The sequence below is a fragment of the Nannospalax galili genome, unplaced genomic scaffold (assembly GCF_000622305.1).
Source record: "Nannospalax galili isolate Female #2095 unplaced genomic scaffold, S.galili_v1.0 scaffold146, whole genome shotgun sequence".
Taxonomy (NCBI): Eukaryota; Metazoa; Chordata; class Mammalia; order Rodentia; family Spalacidae; genus Nannospalax; species Nannospalax galili.
The window spans coordinates 2,909,282-2,926,971 of record NW_008357929.1 but is presented as its reverse complement, the minus strand read 5'-3'; the positions used below and the strand labels follow the sequence as shown (position 1 = coordinate 2,926,971).

The 17,690-nt window shown below is 42.0% G+C and overlaps 1 protein-coding gene across 4 annotated transcripts in view; it reads left to right on the top strand.

The window, feature by feature from the left end:
- Arhgap44 (Rho GTPase activating protein 44) overlaps positions 1-17,690 on the top strand; it is a 224,381-nt gene that overhangs the window by 157,450 nt on the left and 49,241 nt on the right. For all 4 annotated transcript variants that reach the window (XM_008855690.2, XM_008855693.2, XM_008855691.3 and 1 more), the window contains exon 7: positions 2,689-2,806. In XM_008855690.2, coding sequence (XP_008853912.1) covers positions 2,689-2,806 — 118 coding nt within the window. The remainder of the gene's footprint in view (positions 1-2,688; positions 2,807-17,690) is intronic.

The window sequence follows — 17,690 nt, the reverse complement described above, 5'->3', positions numbered from 1 at the left end:
ACCCAAGTCCTCTACAAGAACAGCCAGTGCTCTGATACTCTGAACCATCTCTCTATCCCCCTTCTCACATTATTGTGAACATGGATCTCAAACTTAACCCTCCAGAGTGCAGGCCACATGCTGTCTTGCTAATCAGCTGCCATTAGGTCTTGGAGAGGGAACTGGACACTCTCAGCATTCCTCTGCTGACTCTCTGACCTGTAGCTATACTTGAAGATGGGATCTTTAGAAGGTAATGAAGCTTACACATAGTGGGGGGAGTACAGCCCTGGTTTGGTATGATTGCTGGCCTTATGAAAAGAAGAGAAAACTCTCTCTCATTCACTCAGAGGGCAGTGACATCACCACCTGTAAGCTAGAAAGTGAGGTCTCACCACCATGTTGGTACTGGAACTGAACCCAGGTTCTCTGCAAGAGCAGCTAGTGCTCATAACCACTGAGTTGCCTCTCCAGCCCCTCAACACACTTTTTTAAAAAAACACCTATTAGTCAGTTGTTTTTCTTCAGGTGGTATGGTCAGATAGTGGCTGTATCTTGATCTGTAATCTTCATGGAGGTATATTTACTGTCTCATACAGATTACAGCTGTGGCCCCTCATATTTTGTTTACCCCATCCCATAGTTCTCTAATGCTTTATTTAAAGCAACTCTGGGAGGTTTCAGTCAACGATGTCATTTGTGTAGATTCGGCGTTTATAAGAAAGAACCACTCTGGGATTCTTATTAATCATTTTCTGCTAGCTTATTTCAGCCTAGATTTTTAAAATCACTTTGAATAGAATATCTCTTTTCTAATTTTCCCTAATTCTTATCTTGGAATCAGAGTCTTTGCCAGGGCATATGTCACTTCCTGTGACCTCTAAGCAGCTCAGTGTCCCAGAGCCTTTAAATAAGGATTTTACTATGTTGTATTCTGAAAGTCTGAGAGATTTCTTTATTTCACTGCTTTCTGCTATTAAGGAAGACGTCTCTAATTCCTCTTGTACCAGATAGCCCTGTCTTCTTCTGTTTTTCCTGCAGATAACAAAAGGGGGAAGAAAAACTGAGTAGAGCTACTAGGTAGTAGCTGCTAGTTAGATTATTTTATTTCATTTTTTACTTTAAAACTTGATTTTCATTTTACATGTTTTGTCTGCATGTATATAAGTGCACTCATGTACAGTCCACACAGAGGCCAGAAGAGGGCATCATATCACCTAGACCTAGAGTTACAGATGGTTATTAGCTGCCGTGTGGGTGTTAGTAACTGAACCTATATTCTCTGCAAGAGTAACCAGTGCTCTTAACCACTGAGCCATTTCTCCAACCCCTGGTTAGATTTTTGACTCAAGATTGGGGGGGAGGGTGTTGTTCTGGTTTTGCACCTCAGTTGCAGACTACAGACATGGTCTGAGGATGCAGGTGGGAGGCAGATCAAGGCCACAGAGCTTCCTTTTTTGGTCTATGAATTATTGGCTTACAAGGTATTTAAAAGAAACTTTCATCTCTTCCATATTTCATCATGGAAGTTCCCAGGAAAATGATTCGGTTCTCTTGTCAGTTGAAGTACCTGGCAGCTCCTGACCCACATTCCTACCTGGGCTCCATCAGTCCATCTTAGGCAAGCAGGGAAGTCCCCCATCGAGTTCCCCAACCCTTCCTCCTCCCTCCTAACTTCCCAGGGATGGAGTAAGGCTTGGCTGCATGTTATCGTTTATCATCCAGATTGCCCTGTTGCGCTTCTTACAATCTAGAATAGCTCTGTATCTCCAGACAAGTAGAAGATAAGAGATCTGGTGGACTAGGGATAACAACCTGTTGCTTCTCCTACCTCCTGGTCTCCATGAGCCATTGAGTTCTCAGACCCTACTGAAGATGAGCACTGCTGAGCCCTGCTCTTTAGCAGGACTATTCTGGTCACCCCCCGATGATGACTCAGCAACCAGAAGTTTCAGCTTTTCTCCCTAAAAGTTTTCTGAAAGCTTCCTCGGAAGGGCAGGTGTCTCTCTGCAAAGATAAATTTTTGTGGAAATACAAATGTGACTAAATGTTTATATGACACTTTTCCATGCTTATCAGTGGAGATTTTTGCCTTCAGATTTGCATTTAATGTTAATGTTCCCTTTCACCTGGCATCCTTTATGGACTTCGTCCAAGTAGGCGCAGTTCCAAACTCAGGTGCCCATGAGGAACTTAATTAATAGAGACTGTGCTAAAAAGGCAGCAGTAGTTACTTTGAAATATGGACTGCATTGTTATTAGCTACAGTGAGTCTGATTAAATTTCAAGTATCTCGTGGCCAAAATAAGTGGTACGATGGGTGTGTTAATTAGCTTGATTTAATCATGCCACGTTGTACAGATAGCAGCAAGTCATACTGTGCTCCATAAATGTGAACAACTGGGGTTTGTCAGTGAAACATAACATTAATGAAAATAGGACAGCAGTGGTGGCGATCGTTTGATTTTAGCATGTGGAAGGTAACAGAGGGCATGGTGGCTAACTGGAGGATGCTTGTCCTATTGGGGTGGGGTGAGGGTTGCCTGGTCCTCAGCATCACTGAGCCATGACACTGTGGAAACATGAGCCCCCTTCTAGTATGTGTGTGGTACCCTGAGTAATACTTGCAGGTATTTTCTCAGCAGTCCACTGTATCCCCAGGGCTCTACCGTCTCATGTCTGTTCTCTTTTTCTCCTGTTTTCCATCAGGTGGCAGCAGACTTCCAAGTCTTCGGGGCTGTCCAGCAGCCTTCAGCCTGCGGGTGCCAAAGCTGATGCCCTCAGGGAAGAGATGGAAGAGGCTGCCAACAGAGTGGAGATATGCCGGGTACCTTGGTCCTCTCTCCTGGGACACACTGGGGAGCCCTCAGGGACTGTCAGGTCCATTCACTGGAGCTTTCTCAAAGCTCTGCTAGTGGGGCTATAGTTGAAGTAAATGTTCCCAGATTGCATACTCTTGTCTCCAAAGAGTCTGGGATGAACTCAGATTCGGGACTGTGAAAGTGACCTACATAAGGAGGCACTAGGCTGCCAGTGGGGATCTGGTGTGGTAGGCAAAGAGGAAATGTCCTTCATTTCTCTGGGAAGCTTTGTGATAACTGCATTCCAAAGAATACATTGTAGGCCCCCTGGGTCAGGTGAGAATTTAGACCATTGATGAGCTTTGGCTCAGTATGATATTAAATTGTTTATTTTCTTATTTGCCTTTTAATACTACCTGAGTTACTATATCTATCTTATGCCTGTTAGAAGACACTTACCTCTGAAGATGAAATGTTAGCCATGAAGAGAGCCTCAGAAAAGCAACTTTCCCCTTTTAAGAGGGAGTATATAATTTTAGGAACTGTGAACTTGCACATGTGGGGTGTTTTCATTTATTACATACATCCATGTTTCCCATCTATGTTTCCCACCATCACTGTTGGGATGTAATAAGTCATACACCGTTCATGATGCTGTTGTATATAATTACATGCTTACATGCATATGTGTCAGTTTAGGCTCCCAAGAAAGCCAAACCTGTATAAACTGTATTTAGACCCAAGGAACAAAATACCACATTTCTACAAGTACTTTGTGCTTCTATTTTCTTAATCAAATGTACAGTTTGTTCATGTGTGTCCATGTGTGCGTGCATGTGTTCTTTCATGGCAAAATCCAGGGCCTTGTCATACTAGGTGTTCACTCTGCCACTGAGTTGTGCCTGCAGCCTTCGCATGCAGTTTTAGAGAAAGTGGCTGTTCTGCAGATGTATCTCCATTCTTCTTGGCTTTCTCTTGTCTTGTCAGCTTGTCCACTGGCCTGTTCTTTTATAAACACTGCACAGATGGCTTTGACCTTACATTCAGATAATATTCAGAATCAGAATTTCTCTCTGGGATTAGGAGCATTGAAAGGGTTTTAAAGAAGCAATTATCTGCCATGCTACCATCCTGTGGAACCAAGAAAAGCAATACAAATACTTCAGATCCCAGATTATTTGTGATGGAAGCAGATTTATGATTTGAACTCCTGGGTCAATGGCAAATATGAAGCTGGTGTGCTGTGTCTGAGATATAATTCTCCTCTTCTGCTGATTTTGATTTGGCATGTTCTTTGTCTGTTTTATTCAGTTGAGAATCTTAAAACACCATTTCTACTAGATCAGGGAAGGTGATGTGGAAGGTGATGCTGGCTATGAGTACCCAAATACACCAGTTAAAAGCAGTAGCTTTTCCTGTGCAGCTGCATGTATTTGCTCCATGTCCAAAATATGTTCCTTTTTAAAAGATTATAAAAGTAATCCATCTTCATTATAACCAGTAAAAAAATACAAAACTGTATTATGTGACATGCCAATGGTTGTCTGTTTTCAGACCAGCAACCCTTTCTCAGACAAGGTGACCAAATCCTCTTCCCACCAGTGTTCACAGTGTATTGTATGAAAGTGATGAGAATAAGGGTAAGGAGGCCAGGGTTGGAGCACTCCTGCATATAACATTATCCTAGTTACTAGCATATTTTTAATAAAACAGGCATACTGTATATGTTAATCTGCCTCCTAACTCCCTACATTGACATTATCTTAAATATCTTTCCAGGTAGCTATAGATTTAATTGAGTCTTTTTAATAAAGTATCTAAATATTTGATAGCAGAGACATACATGTATGTGTGTATATACCAACACACATGCTTACATACATATGTACACAACACACACACACACACACACACACACACATATGATTACTTAGCTATTTTCCTCTGGAGAGATCTTCATGCTGATGTATTGTGTTTTGCTTTATTTTTACCTCTGCCCAAATGATAGTAAACGTCCTTACATCTACATCATATACTCTGCTAATATTTTTTTCTGTGGGATAGATACAATGGTATTTTTAGGCCAGAGTCTAGATATACTTCCTTTTTGTGAAAATATTATTTTTACTTTTTGTGTATGAGTGTACTGCCTGCATGTATGCAAACTCACCTGTGTCCTGCAGTGCCTTCAGAGGTCAGAAGAGGGCGTCAGAGTCTCCTGGAACTAGAGTTATGGACAATTTTTAGCCATTATGTGGGTGTTGGGAATCCAACCCAAGACTTATGCAAGAGCAGCCAGTGCTCCTAACCGCTGAGCCATCTCTGCAGCCTCTGGATATACTTCTTTTATGTTCTTTTAAGATAGCAGAAGCTCATTCTACACATGGTATAAGGAAGAGGCTTTTCGTTTTTGTTCTCCTTCTTCTCTAAGTGGGTTGTCCATCATGCCAACACTGTTGCTAAGTCACCACCCCACCTCAGATTTATTTGTGGAGCCTATGTCCTTATTCTTGGGACCATGGTGTACAATTTTTGTTGTAATGGTTTTTCATCAAGTAGGCTTTAATAACATAGCTCCACCCATCCTTCCATCAGTCGTCTTGGCTTCTCTGTGACATGTGTTTAGTTGTATGAAGTTACAAAGGTCAGATCCAGTGACCCCATACTGCACCCCCACAGAGTCTTGTGTGTGCGCTGGGCTGATCTTGAGAGTACTCACTGTGGGTTTTATTAAAGGTCTCTCCTGACTTCTAAATATCCACCTTGGTCTTCCTCTGTGGCTGAGTTCCCTGAATGGGCTCCCCATGATCTTTAACTGGCTTTGTATTTCCTCAACAGATGAGTCTTCATCTTCCCTATTTTACAACATACAAGCAAAATGAGAGTATGTGGGCTGAATGCTGAGAGAATATCAGTCGGAACCTCTCTGAAGGAACTCCAGACAGAACCACACAGAATTCCTCAGATCTCTGGGGCCCAGAGAACTTTAGCACCTAGAAAACCCAGTCAGGGTGGGCTCCATAAGGTAGAGCCTGCTGAGACCTGAGGGGGACATAGGTGCTACACCCTCTGCCTTTGTTCCTTTAGGACCCATCCCATCCCTGCCATATTTCAAGGACAGGCAAGCTCTGCTCTCACAACTGCTATCTGCTTTCCTTTTTCTTCATGGAGCCCCGGATAAGAGACCCCTCAATCCAGTATACCCAAAGAGGTGTGAGTACTTAGTAGCACTTCATGGTGAGGAGAGAAGCGACAGTGAAATAGCAGTAGAGAAGGTGGAATTAGAAGATGAATCCCTTCACGGTACCCTCAGTCCTGTTTGATGCTGAAGACTGGATGCAACCCGGGGGTTTTCTCTGGAAGGTTTTCTCTCTTTTCCTCACCCAGTCCATGTCACTCTCTTTCCCACTTTCCTGGCCCTCCTTCAGCAGCACTTGTGCCTCTTCTTTGTGATTTTACTCCACAGTGTATAATCTGTGGTATTTGAAGCTTAAATCTAAGGGAGGTGGCAATTGGAAGGCTGTTTCTAGCCCATGTCTTCTTCCCTATAATCTGATGTAAGCACATAAATACTGTCATATTAAAAACATAGCATTGAGCCAGGCGTGGTGGTGCATACCTTTAATCCCAGCACTTGGGAGACAGGCAGGTGGATCTCTGTCTGCGAGTTCAAGGCCAGCTTGGTCTACATAGTGAGTTCCAGGCCAGCTGGGGCTACAGGGAGACCCTGTCTAAAAAAAAAAAAAAAAAAAAAAGAAAAAAGAAAAAAAAGGCAGGAAAGAGAAAAACCAAAAACCCCACAGCATTGAGTCTGGACCTCAACTCCTCTCATTACAAGATTAGGGTAATGTCATAGGAAGTTAATGCACAAGATACAAGCTGGATCTTCACTTGCTTTAAATTGGAAGATTCCAAAATAGTTAAGAAATACCACTGATACTTGGATTCCCTTCCACCAGCAGAATCTGCCCTCTGAAGACAAGAGAGACCACACCAACAGTTTCCCCTGGTGGGACCTTCTTGGACATGTCAATAATAGTAACATGCTGGGGGACTGGGCACAGCCACATCACCTCCATCAGAGAGATGTTGTATTGCAAGCAGGGATGCTTCCTGGATTCACCAAACTCAGAAATCATCTCCCTCATCCTGATGAGGTTGTAAAGTTGACTTCAGGCCCCTCTGTGGCAGTGGCTGCTCTCCACTGAGCCCCAAGGGCTACTGAGTCATGAATTTACAGCTGACACAACTTAGGTTCTTAGAAGATTCCATCAGTGTGGGCAAGGAAGTACGGGGACAAGATGCTCAGCATTTAAAAAAGTTAGAAAAGGTAGCCTAAATAGATTAGTTTTCTATAACAGAAAACAACAGTACAGGTCTCCCAGAGTTTGGGGGATTGGTTCTCAGAGCTCTGCAAACACCAGAATGCACAGATCCTTGAGTCTCTCAGAGGAAACAATACAGTATTTATATTTAGCTTGTGAGCATTTTCCTGTGTGCTTCATATCACCTTGAGATTACTTATCATACCTGATACAGTACATGTGCTGTGCATGTAGTTGCCACACTGTATTGTTTAGGGAATAATGACAAGAGAAAAGCTTGTATCATGCCCAGTAGGGGTGCACTGTTCTACCAGCATTTTGGGTCAGTGGTCAACTGTATCTGCAAGTGTAGAATCCATGGATATGAAGGGCGATCTGTACCCAAGAATTAGAACACTTGTAAAAAGATTTATTTATCAGTGGTCAATTAACATGATGTCTCTTGGTGTCCCAAATAAAAGTCAATAAATATGGATGTTATAAACCAGTAGAAAAGGAGGTAATGGACTGGGGAGGTGGCACAGTCAAGTAAAGTGCCTGCCACACAAACACAAGGGCCTGACCTTAGATCCCCAGACCACATAAAAGCCTGAACTTGGCATGTGCCTGTAACCCTAGCCTTGGGTGGGGCATGTAGGCAGGTGGATCCCTGCAACTTATTGGCCTGCCCGCCTAGCCAAATTGGTGAGCTTGGGGTTCAGTGGGAGACCTTGTTTCAAAAAATAGAGTAATTGAGGGAAGGTATCTGGCTTCAGGCCTCCATATGCATACACACATATGCACCACTACATACATATACACATGGGGGCAGGGGTAAAATCTCCACCAAAGATGGAAAACAATGAAGGACTGGAAAAAATAAAATAATTCCAGTGTAGCTTGTTCATAGTCAGGAATTGGTCTTGCTGGAAACGGAGTCAGTGATATAGAAAAATACTTGAAATTTTGTTACAGAATGTTAGGGAGAGAACCAAAAAGGACTGAAAACTGGAGAAAGTGTGTTAGACATTGAAGATGAACAGTGGAAAGCCAGTGTGCAAATAGTGGGATCCTGAGAAACAAGTCCACAGAAGCCTAGAATTTCAGCACTGGCCTGCATCTGAAGTCTCTCACAAATCTGTCTAAAAGTCAAATGTTTTGCCTTTTTTAAATTTCTGAAATATTTTAAACAGTAAAGATTTTAAATTAATAAATTCTGTTTTCAGAGCACCTTTAACGTCATATCAGTATGGAGTGGGGTATAAAGATGACACCCCCCCAACCCTGCTGTCAGAGTGCTACAGGAAAGCGGTGGGGTCTGCCGACTCGACTCTGTGCCACATTTACATTAGGCTTCACTCCTGAGCTGCATTTATGTGGATTGGACAAATGTGTGACATGTATCTAACATTATAGAAGCAAGGGGATTACTTTATTGTCCCCCAAACCCTCTGTGCTCTGTTGGCCCCTTCTCCCGTGACTCCTGGTAACCACACATCTTTTGTGCTGTCTCCGTCATTTTGCGTTTCTGGAGTGTGACCTGGCTGCAGTCTTTTAGCCTCTTCCACATCATCTTCTTTCACTCAGGAGTATGCCTTAGGTTTCCTCCCACTGCCTCACAGTTTAGAAGTGCTTCCTTACTGGTTTTCCTTTTTTTTTTTTTTTTTCTTATTTTAATTTAATTTTTGTGATTTTCATACAATATTATTTCATGGTATTTAGATTCCCTCCCCTCTTGACACCTCCCTTTATTGCCCCCCCCACAATTTAATGTAGTCTAATATATATATATATATATATCCTATAGAGTCTAATATGTGTCCTCAAATGTCCTTCAGTGTGGGTCCATCCACTGGAGCCTGGTTAATCTACCAAGAGTCTCAGCCTTGAAAGAGATTGTCTCTGTCCCTCCCAGCAGCAATCAATTGCCACAATTTCCTTAGGTTGAGTCGGAGTTTCTTACCCACTTCCTCATAGCTGTACTTGGATTTTGTTTGGTTTGAGCTTGCACAGGACTTGTCCGTGCCGTCAGCATTGCTGTGAGTTCATGTGAGTAACTAACTGACAAGCTATCTGGAGAACTGTCTCCTTGTGGTCATCTACCACCTCTGGCCCTTATACTATCTGGAAAACTGTTTCCTTGTGGTCATCTACCACCTTTGGCCCTTATATTCTTTCTGCCCCCTCTTCCACAATGATCCTTGAGCCTTGAGAGGCAGAAGTTTGATACAGGTGTCCTATTCAGGAATAAGTGGTCTGCAGCCTCTTGTTCTCTGTACATTGGCCAGTTGTGGGTTTCTGTGTTAATCACCGTCTGTTGTATAAGGAAACTTCTCTAGTGAGAGTTGAGAGATGCATTAATCTGTGGGTATAAAATAAGTTATTGGGAGTCAATACTGTAGAAGCTCTTTTTTAAAACTTCAGGTAGTATACTTTTAAAATTATTTGTTTTTCTTTTTGATGTGTATGAGTGTTTTGCCTGCATGTATGTAAGTGCACTACATGTAAGCAATGCCCATGGAAAGGGCATCCGATTCCCTGGAACTGAAGATACAGGTGGTTGTAAGTCACTATGTGGGTGTTGGGAACCAAACCCAGGTCCTCTGCAGGAGCAGCCAGTGCTCTTAACCACTGAGCCATCTCTCCAGTACATACTTTCTGGATGTGGTGTAGGCCATTTGTCCATTCAGCTACTGAGGAGCATCTTGGCTTGGCAGTTTCGAACACAGGTGTCGTGCTTTTGTGTGGCGATGTTCTCAGCTCATTTGGGCAAAGGCTAAAGAGCACAGTTGCTGGATCTTGTGGAGAAACCATGTTAGTTTGGCAGCACACTGGCAGCTCTCATGCAAAGTGCCCATGCTGTGTTGCATTTCCACCAGCGACAAGGAGCGTTCCTGTTGCTTCACACCTGTTTCATCATGTGGGGTTGTCAGTGTTTGAGATTTTGACCCTTTAAAAGGTACGTAGCCGTATTATGCATGTTTTCCTTTTAATTTATAATTCCTTAATGACAGTGACGTTGGACATCTTTTCATATGCTTAGTTACCACCTGCATATTCTTTGGTGAACTATCCAGATCTTTTGCCAATTTTCAATTCCAAATAATTTTAATTTTATTTAATCAAGACACATGATTTAAAAGCAAAAAAAAATTTTAAGTAGTTTATCTGGAGTTAATGATAGTTTCTCCTACGTGTAATAGTGGTATACAAAATAGTTGTAAAGTTATCCTTGGTTTTATAATGATAAATGGAAAACATTAAAATTCTCCAATTGTATATATATGCCTGGGATTTATGTTACTGTTTTGTTAAAAGTAATAAGGGCAAAATAACTACCAGAATGTGAATGTGAGACCCGAATAAGCATCTCTGATGGAGAAAGGGCATATTTTCACAAATCTGGTATTTCCCCCATCTGTCTTCATTTTGTATCAACCCAAACACACTGTTGCCTTTTAGTTTTCAGAAGACAGTAGCATGGTTGCGCACATGCAGCACTCACTTCGTGTGCAGTGAACGAATGGCCAAGGGGACATGAAGGGACAGAAAATCCTCTTCTGCAGAGGTCAGGGTGTAGACACTTGCAACTTTGTAATTGAGAATATATTCTTGGTCTATAGCAGAATTTTCTGGACTCAGGTAGCAAGCGCTGTTTTTACTAAACAAGCCTGTCTCCTGCTAAGCAAAGGAATTGTATCTTAGTCTTCCACATCCAGTTGTGCAGATGTCTGCTTCATTGGTTAGCTGACAAGCCCTGCCCTTCACATACACTTTCATAGTTCACCCGGTGGGGGTGTGCCTCTTTACCTTGTATTGCACCACAGAGCCTTGCTGCCCTGAGCTCTTCATTTCAGTATCCTTAAGGCTCTGTCAGCACCTCTTCCTTGGGCTTTTCATCAGCCACAGTGAGCACCAGAGTCTTCCCTGCTGATGCTTTACAAAAGAGGTGCCCAGCCCACCAGCAGCACGGGGGTGGGGGGCAACAAAGGCCCAGTTTGAATTGAGTTGTTATTTAGAAATGTGTTCTTTAATCTCCATGTGTTTGAAGATGTTCCAGTTTTCTTCCTGGTGTTGATTTCTCCTTTAATTCAACTATGATCTGAAAGCAGGTATTATGTGGCTTTTGTTCTTTTATATTTGCTAAGTGTGTTTGACAGCCCAGAATGTCGTCTGTCCTGGTGTGTGTTGCACATGCGTTTCTAAAGTGTGCACTTGCTGCTGTTGAGTATGGGGCCCATTGATGCCACTGACAGTGCTGAATTGTTCATCTGTGTCTGTGCAGACTTTCTGCTTTCTGGGAACAGTTTCTGAGAGCTGTTACAGTCTTCCCTCCACTACAGGGTGCTTCCTTTTATAGTTCTCTAAGTACTGATATACATGTTTTGATCTGTCTATTCACTAAAGAGTGCTGTGTCTTTCTCAGATATTGACCCCTCTGTAATGTGGTTCCCATTCTTCCTCCAATGACTTTCTTTCCTCTGAAGTCTGCTCTATCTGAAATAGCTGTGTAGCGTCTCCAACTTTGTTTTGATTAGTCTTTGATAAATATATATTTCCACATTACTTTTCTTCTTTTGGGCAGGGGACAGTGAGACCAGATCCCACCCTGTGTACCATAGTAGCCTCAATCTCTTGATCCTCTTGCCTCAGCCTCCAGAGTACTAAGATTATAGGCAAGCACCACCATGCCTGGCTCTTCCTTTGACTTTTAATCATTCTGTGATTTTATTTATTTAAAGTAGGTTTCTCACAACCAACATCTAGTTAGTTGGGTTTTATTTTATGATCCTGCTCTGACAAGTTCTTTTTTAAAAAATATTTTATTTTATTTTTATTTTTTATGTGTATGAGTATACTGCCTCCATGTGTAAAAGTGCACCCATGCGTGCAGTGCCCTCGGAGGTCAGAAGAAGGTGTTCGATACCCTGGAAATGAAATCACAGATGGTTGTTAGCTGCCATGTGGGTGCTGGAAATCGAACCTGGGTCCTCCGCAAGAGCAGGCAGGGCTCTTAACTGCTGAGCCCTCTCTCCAACCCACCTTCTTCCTTTTAAATGATGTTTTTAGATGGTTGCTATTCAGAATCATTACTGATATCATTGGATTCATATCTACCATATTTGTTCTTGTGTTTGTCTTCCTTAATTGTTGTTTCTTTTGTAGTTTTGATTGAACATTTTATTTGATTTTGATTCCTTTTTAAAACAACACATCTTTTAGTTTTTGCCTTTTTTAGTTGCAGCTCTAGAATTTATAATATCCATTTATAATTAGTTCAAATCCACTCTCAAATAGCATAGTACTCCTTCATGAGTAATATTTTTATTATATTTCTTTGTTTATTATGTGACTTTTTGGATATTTATGCACACTATAGTGCACACATGGAAGTCAGAAGACAACTCTCAGAAGTAGATTCTCTCCTTCTACTATGAGTATTCAGAGGATGGAACTCGGGTCTTCAGACTTAGCTAGCTTTCTGGTCCAAAGTACCTTTTAGTAACAAAGTATTCTCAGTCATGAGTGCATTGTTGCTAGTATTAGTTTGGGCCAACAGTTACCCATTAGATTGCTAAATAAGAAAACATTGTATTTTACTCTCTCTGTTAATTTTCCCATTGCTATGACAAAATATTGGACAGAAGCAACTTAAGGCAAGAAGGGGTGTTTGGGGTTCCTGGTTTGAGTGGTTTCATCCACCATGCCGAAGGCACGGAGATGGGGGCACAAAGGCAGAGTCACACTGCAGTGGAGAAGCAGAGAAAGGCAGATGCTGGCCCTCAGTGGGCTTTCTCATTTTCCTCTTTTTATTCAGTCTAGAACCCCAGCCCATAAAATGTTACCATCCTCATTCAGGGTTATGTTTCAGATACACCTTATATAGAGAGTTGAAAGAAAGTTGAAGAATAATGTTTATTCTTTGACAATTTCATGTAGGTATATAATGTATTTTGACTACATTCACCCTCTCCCGGTATTACCCTCTCTTACCCACCTCCCACTTCTGAAGGGATTTTTAAAACATTATTTATTCTTGTGTATATGGGGTATGTGTGTGTGTAACACTTGTGGAGGTTAGAAGCTGACATTATGTGCCTTCCTTTTGGCTTATATATTGAGACAGGGTCTCTTGCTTGAGCCCAGAACGCACCCATTTGGCTGGTGTTGATAGCAAGCTTGCTCCAAGGTTCTACTGTCTGTACCTCTCAAACACTGAGATTATGGGCGTGCCACCATGCCTGCCAGCATTGCATGAGCACTGAGGGTCTGAACTCCCGCCCTCATGCTTATGAGGCAAGTGCTTGTACCCACTGAGCCATCTCATCTCACCAGCCCCCTTCTATTCCTCTTAACATGGTCTGTTCTCAAGAAGAATTACTTTGCCAAAGTTTAATTTTTTTTTTTCTCGGATGACCTACCCAACCTAGAAAGACGAAAATAGGCCATATCGACTCTAGTCTAGCCATTCCATCCCACATAAGAGAAAAAGAAAAAACTGAAAACCCTACTGAAATTCACACCTCAGAAGCATGTGCTCACCAAAACCCAGCACTTACCACAGGACCTCTACAGAGTCTTCTCCATACATCACCACCACACTGCTAAGATCTCACTGCCACAGTGTTTGTCATGTGTGCCTTTCAACAAAAGTTATAAAACATAAACATAGTAGAGACTGAACAATGACCTAGATCAGAGTTACATATAGTAGCAATCAACAAGAGAGATGTTGCCTCAAAATCAAGGTGGAAGGAGAGAACCAACTCCCAAAAGTTTTCCTCTGATCTCCACACCTGCACAGTGGCACACTCATAACTGCATACACACACACATCTTATACACACAATAATAGTAATAAATAAAAAGCCAATAATTGAGGCTGAAGAGATGGCTTGGCAGTTAAGAGCACTGGCTGCTCTTGCAGAGGACCTGAATTCAATTCTCAGCACCCACATGGCAGCTAACAGCCATTCATAACTCCAGTTCCATGGGATCTAATGCCTTCTTCTGATCTCCACAGGCATTGCACGACATGGATACACTTACATACGTGCAGGCAATACACTCATACATGCAAAATAAAAATAATAAATAAAGTATTTTTAAATAAATAATTAAAAAAGAGAAGGGTCTGGTATATTTTTAAGTTAGACTACTTTTCCCCTCCCTGACATAGGGAGACTATTTTTCTGACCACTGAGAACCTGGTGGTGTTCTTGCAGGGTAAAGTGGTCCCCAAAGCATTTGTCTTGCAGCCTGACAATACTGACTCTGGTAAAGAGTCAATATTGTAAACACTTCAGTTTCCTGAAATTAATTAAGCATGTGTGATTGTAGTAAAATTTTCTGATGATAATGAAAGATTACTAAAGTTAAGTGTGGAACTATTGCTGGGCATGGTAGTGCATACCTTTAGCCTCAGCACTGGGAGGCAGAAGCAGACAGATCTCTGTAAGTTCAAGGCCAGCCTGGTCTACATAGTGAGTTCCAGGTCAACTGGGGCTACAGGGAGACCCTGTCTCAAAAAGACAAAAAAAAAAAAAAAAAATGCGGAGCTATCAGTTACTATCTTTCAGAATATAGAGGCATATAATTAAAATTTTACTATTATGTAAAAATATATAGACCAATGAAGATGATCCTAGTTTGAAGAGTATTCGGTGTATTAGACATATCCTCTGGTAAATATGACATTTCCAGTCCTTAGGGGCACTCTGCTTTCTTCACAATACTCCTGAAATACTTGATTAGCTCTTTAAGGGGGAAAATCTGTGTCTTAAGTACAAAAATAAATTCCAAATGTATCGAACATTTAAATGCTGCATCTTTTACTTGTACATGTGTATGGATTGTGTAATGTTTGTTGAGCACCTCTGAGCACATTACCAAAGGAGAGTATCACAGAGAAAAATTCGCTGGTTGCCTCTAGGACATAAAACTGTAAAAGAATATAAAAGAGTATAGTGAATGTCCTCAAAGTTGTAATGCCCCAGAAGTCAAATGGCAAAGTTGAGAGAAATACTTGCAGCATTTGATAAAGCTGGCAGGCTTATCACCTGAAGAACTCATGCAGATCTTGTAAATTAAATGAAGCCTTGAAGGGGTGGTCAGGGTTGACAAGGGATTGACGTGGACAGTAAAGGAAATTGACAAGCATAATAAATCTAGAAGAAAGCTAACCTCTATCAAAAATATAAACTAAGAGTTGTATTTGAATTTCTCTTATATATTTGATAGTGATTAAATAAGGTGATTGTGGAAAACATTTATTATTTTTTATTTACTTAAATTTTTTGATTTATTTATTTTAAATTGTATTTATTATTTTTATTTTTATGTGTATGTGTGTATTACCTGCATGTAGGTAAGTGCACCCATGTTGTGCAATGCCCACGGAGGTCAGAAGAGGCTGTTGGATCCCCTAGGACTGGAGTTACAGACAGTTGTTAGCTGCCATGTGGATGCTGGGATTCGAACCCGGGTCTTCTGCAAGAATAGCCAATGCTCTTAACCACTGAACCATCTCTCCAGCCACCTGAGTTATTCTTTAAAGTAATCTTTTTAGTCAGTATTTGACAGTGTGTTAAGTTCTGAAGTCCCAATTCATTCTTTCAAATGGCATTCAAGGTATATTCCAGATGAGACCCTTTCTCTTAAACTTTTGAGGCTCAGCAGCCTACAAAGGGGTTATTTAAGGAATGCTCTGGAGAAAGAGCTAAAGTGATCTTGAGCCTATTTTCTTTGGGAAATTTGCTTACTCTGGGACTTCAAGTCCTTGTTTGTTCATTTAGCAAATAATTTTCATGCACCTACTATGCTGAGCATTTTGAGGTGGTGATCAACAGATAGAAAAGATTCTTGACTCTTACACACTGATCCAAAATTAGAAACTTAGTTCTTACCTAACAGACTATTGTTGGAGCTCAAGGGTAAAGTGTTTCCTTATGATGTGTAAGGGCTTGGGTTCAATCCCAAGTGTCACCAAAAAGTGAGTAAATAAAACTCCTGTCCATCTGCCCTAACACAGGTTGATAGGTAAAAGTGTTGGAGAGAGCGTGCGGTGGAGAGCACGAGCAGATGGATGGAGGAGGCACCGAGGCACAGATAAAATTCTCAGCAGGATACAGATTTATTTCGCACGGGGCACCTTTCCCTTGGGGAAGGGAAAGATGTCAGAGAAGGGAAGGGAAAGATGTCAGCCCACGGGTTGTGAGCTGGGACTTTATATATGGGGGCTTTAGGGTGTGGAAGGGGGGAATGTTTGAGGGAGAAATCAGGGAGGGGGAAGCAGGTAGGATTAGGGTGTGGAAGTGTTTACTTTTTCCCTCTTAAGATGAGAGAAAAACAGCTTCTAAAATACCTGGTTATCAGGTAGAATCTGCTTATCTTTGGAGGTCAGAGGAAAGGCAGGCTGCTTCTCAGCAGAGTTTGTTTCCCTTGACTCCAAAGGTCAAGGTGAGGTCCCTGTTGGGGAGGGGGGAAACTGCTGCTGTTTGGAACCCTAACATTCCAGCCTTTTGTGTTATAGGATGGGGGCGCCGTTGTCATCTGGCTACTTCCTGCTGGACAGGGTCGACATGGGGGGTGGGGGTAGGCTGGTTTAGGGGTCCACTAGGCAGCAGAGGTTGTCTCTCCATGCATCTGAACAGGGTCCTTGATGGTTGACAGGCATTCATATACATGTGAAGGGAAGGAAAGTAACAACTGATTAAAATTAGTATGTGTTAGTTTTCGGATCTGGTTCTGAAAATATCTGACAAGGCAAAGAGCAATGGTTAGCACCAAAGTGATAGAAAGCAGAGGGCCCAATAACGGCAGAAGCCAAGGAGTTAGTCCTGTAAAAGTGTCCCATTGAGATGACTGTTGGTACTGGGAATTTTTAAGTGAAAGATTTTTTGCTACCTGTTTGAGTCGTTCTATATCATGTTCAACCTTACCGGATTTGTTGATAAAATACCAGCATTCTTCACCCAGAAAAATACAGGTTCCCCCTTTTTCTGCAGTTAATAGATCCAGGGCTCGCCTGTTCTGGAGTGCAACTTCAGCTAGGGAGGATAATTGTTGTTGTAGGAACTGGATTGACTGGACTGTAGTTTCCACTGTTGAAGTGAGCTCTTGTCTGAGATCCTCTGTTTCTTGAGAAAGATGCTGGGTTGAGATCAGCGTGTGTCCCAAGCCTCCAGCCATGAGTCCCGTGGCTGCCACTGATGCCACGAGGCTAATTCCTACCAGTACTGCCAAGGTGGCTGACCTCTTTGTTCTGGTTCCTTCTGTCCCTGTGGATAAGACATCATACACCTCTCCTGGTGTGTATAGGGTTAGTTTGGGGATGAGAATGACTGGAGCACAGGTGTCCTCAATCTGTAGAGAGATGCAGGAGTATATTTTGGAAGAACAGAGAAAGAACAGTCCCGAGGTTAGAGCAGTATCTTCCTTAATTGTGACATTTCAACTTGTTGAGTGTGGGCATTTAGAGGTTTGTGGGGTCCAACACTCTGTTTTGTTAAGAAAAAGGGGAGGGGCAGGCATGGGCCCCTGTACTAGAAGTTCCCGAGAACACTGAGTAGTGGCCTGTGGAGTAACATTGTAAACTGGGAGAGCA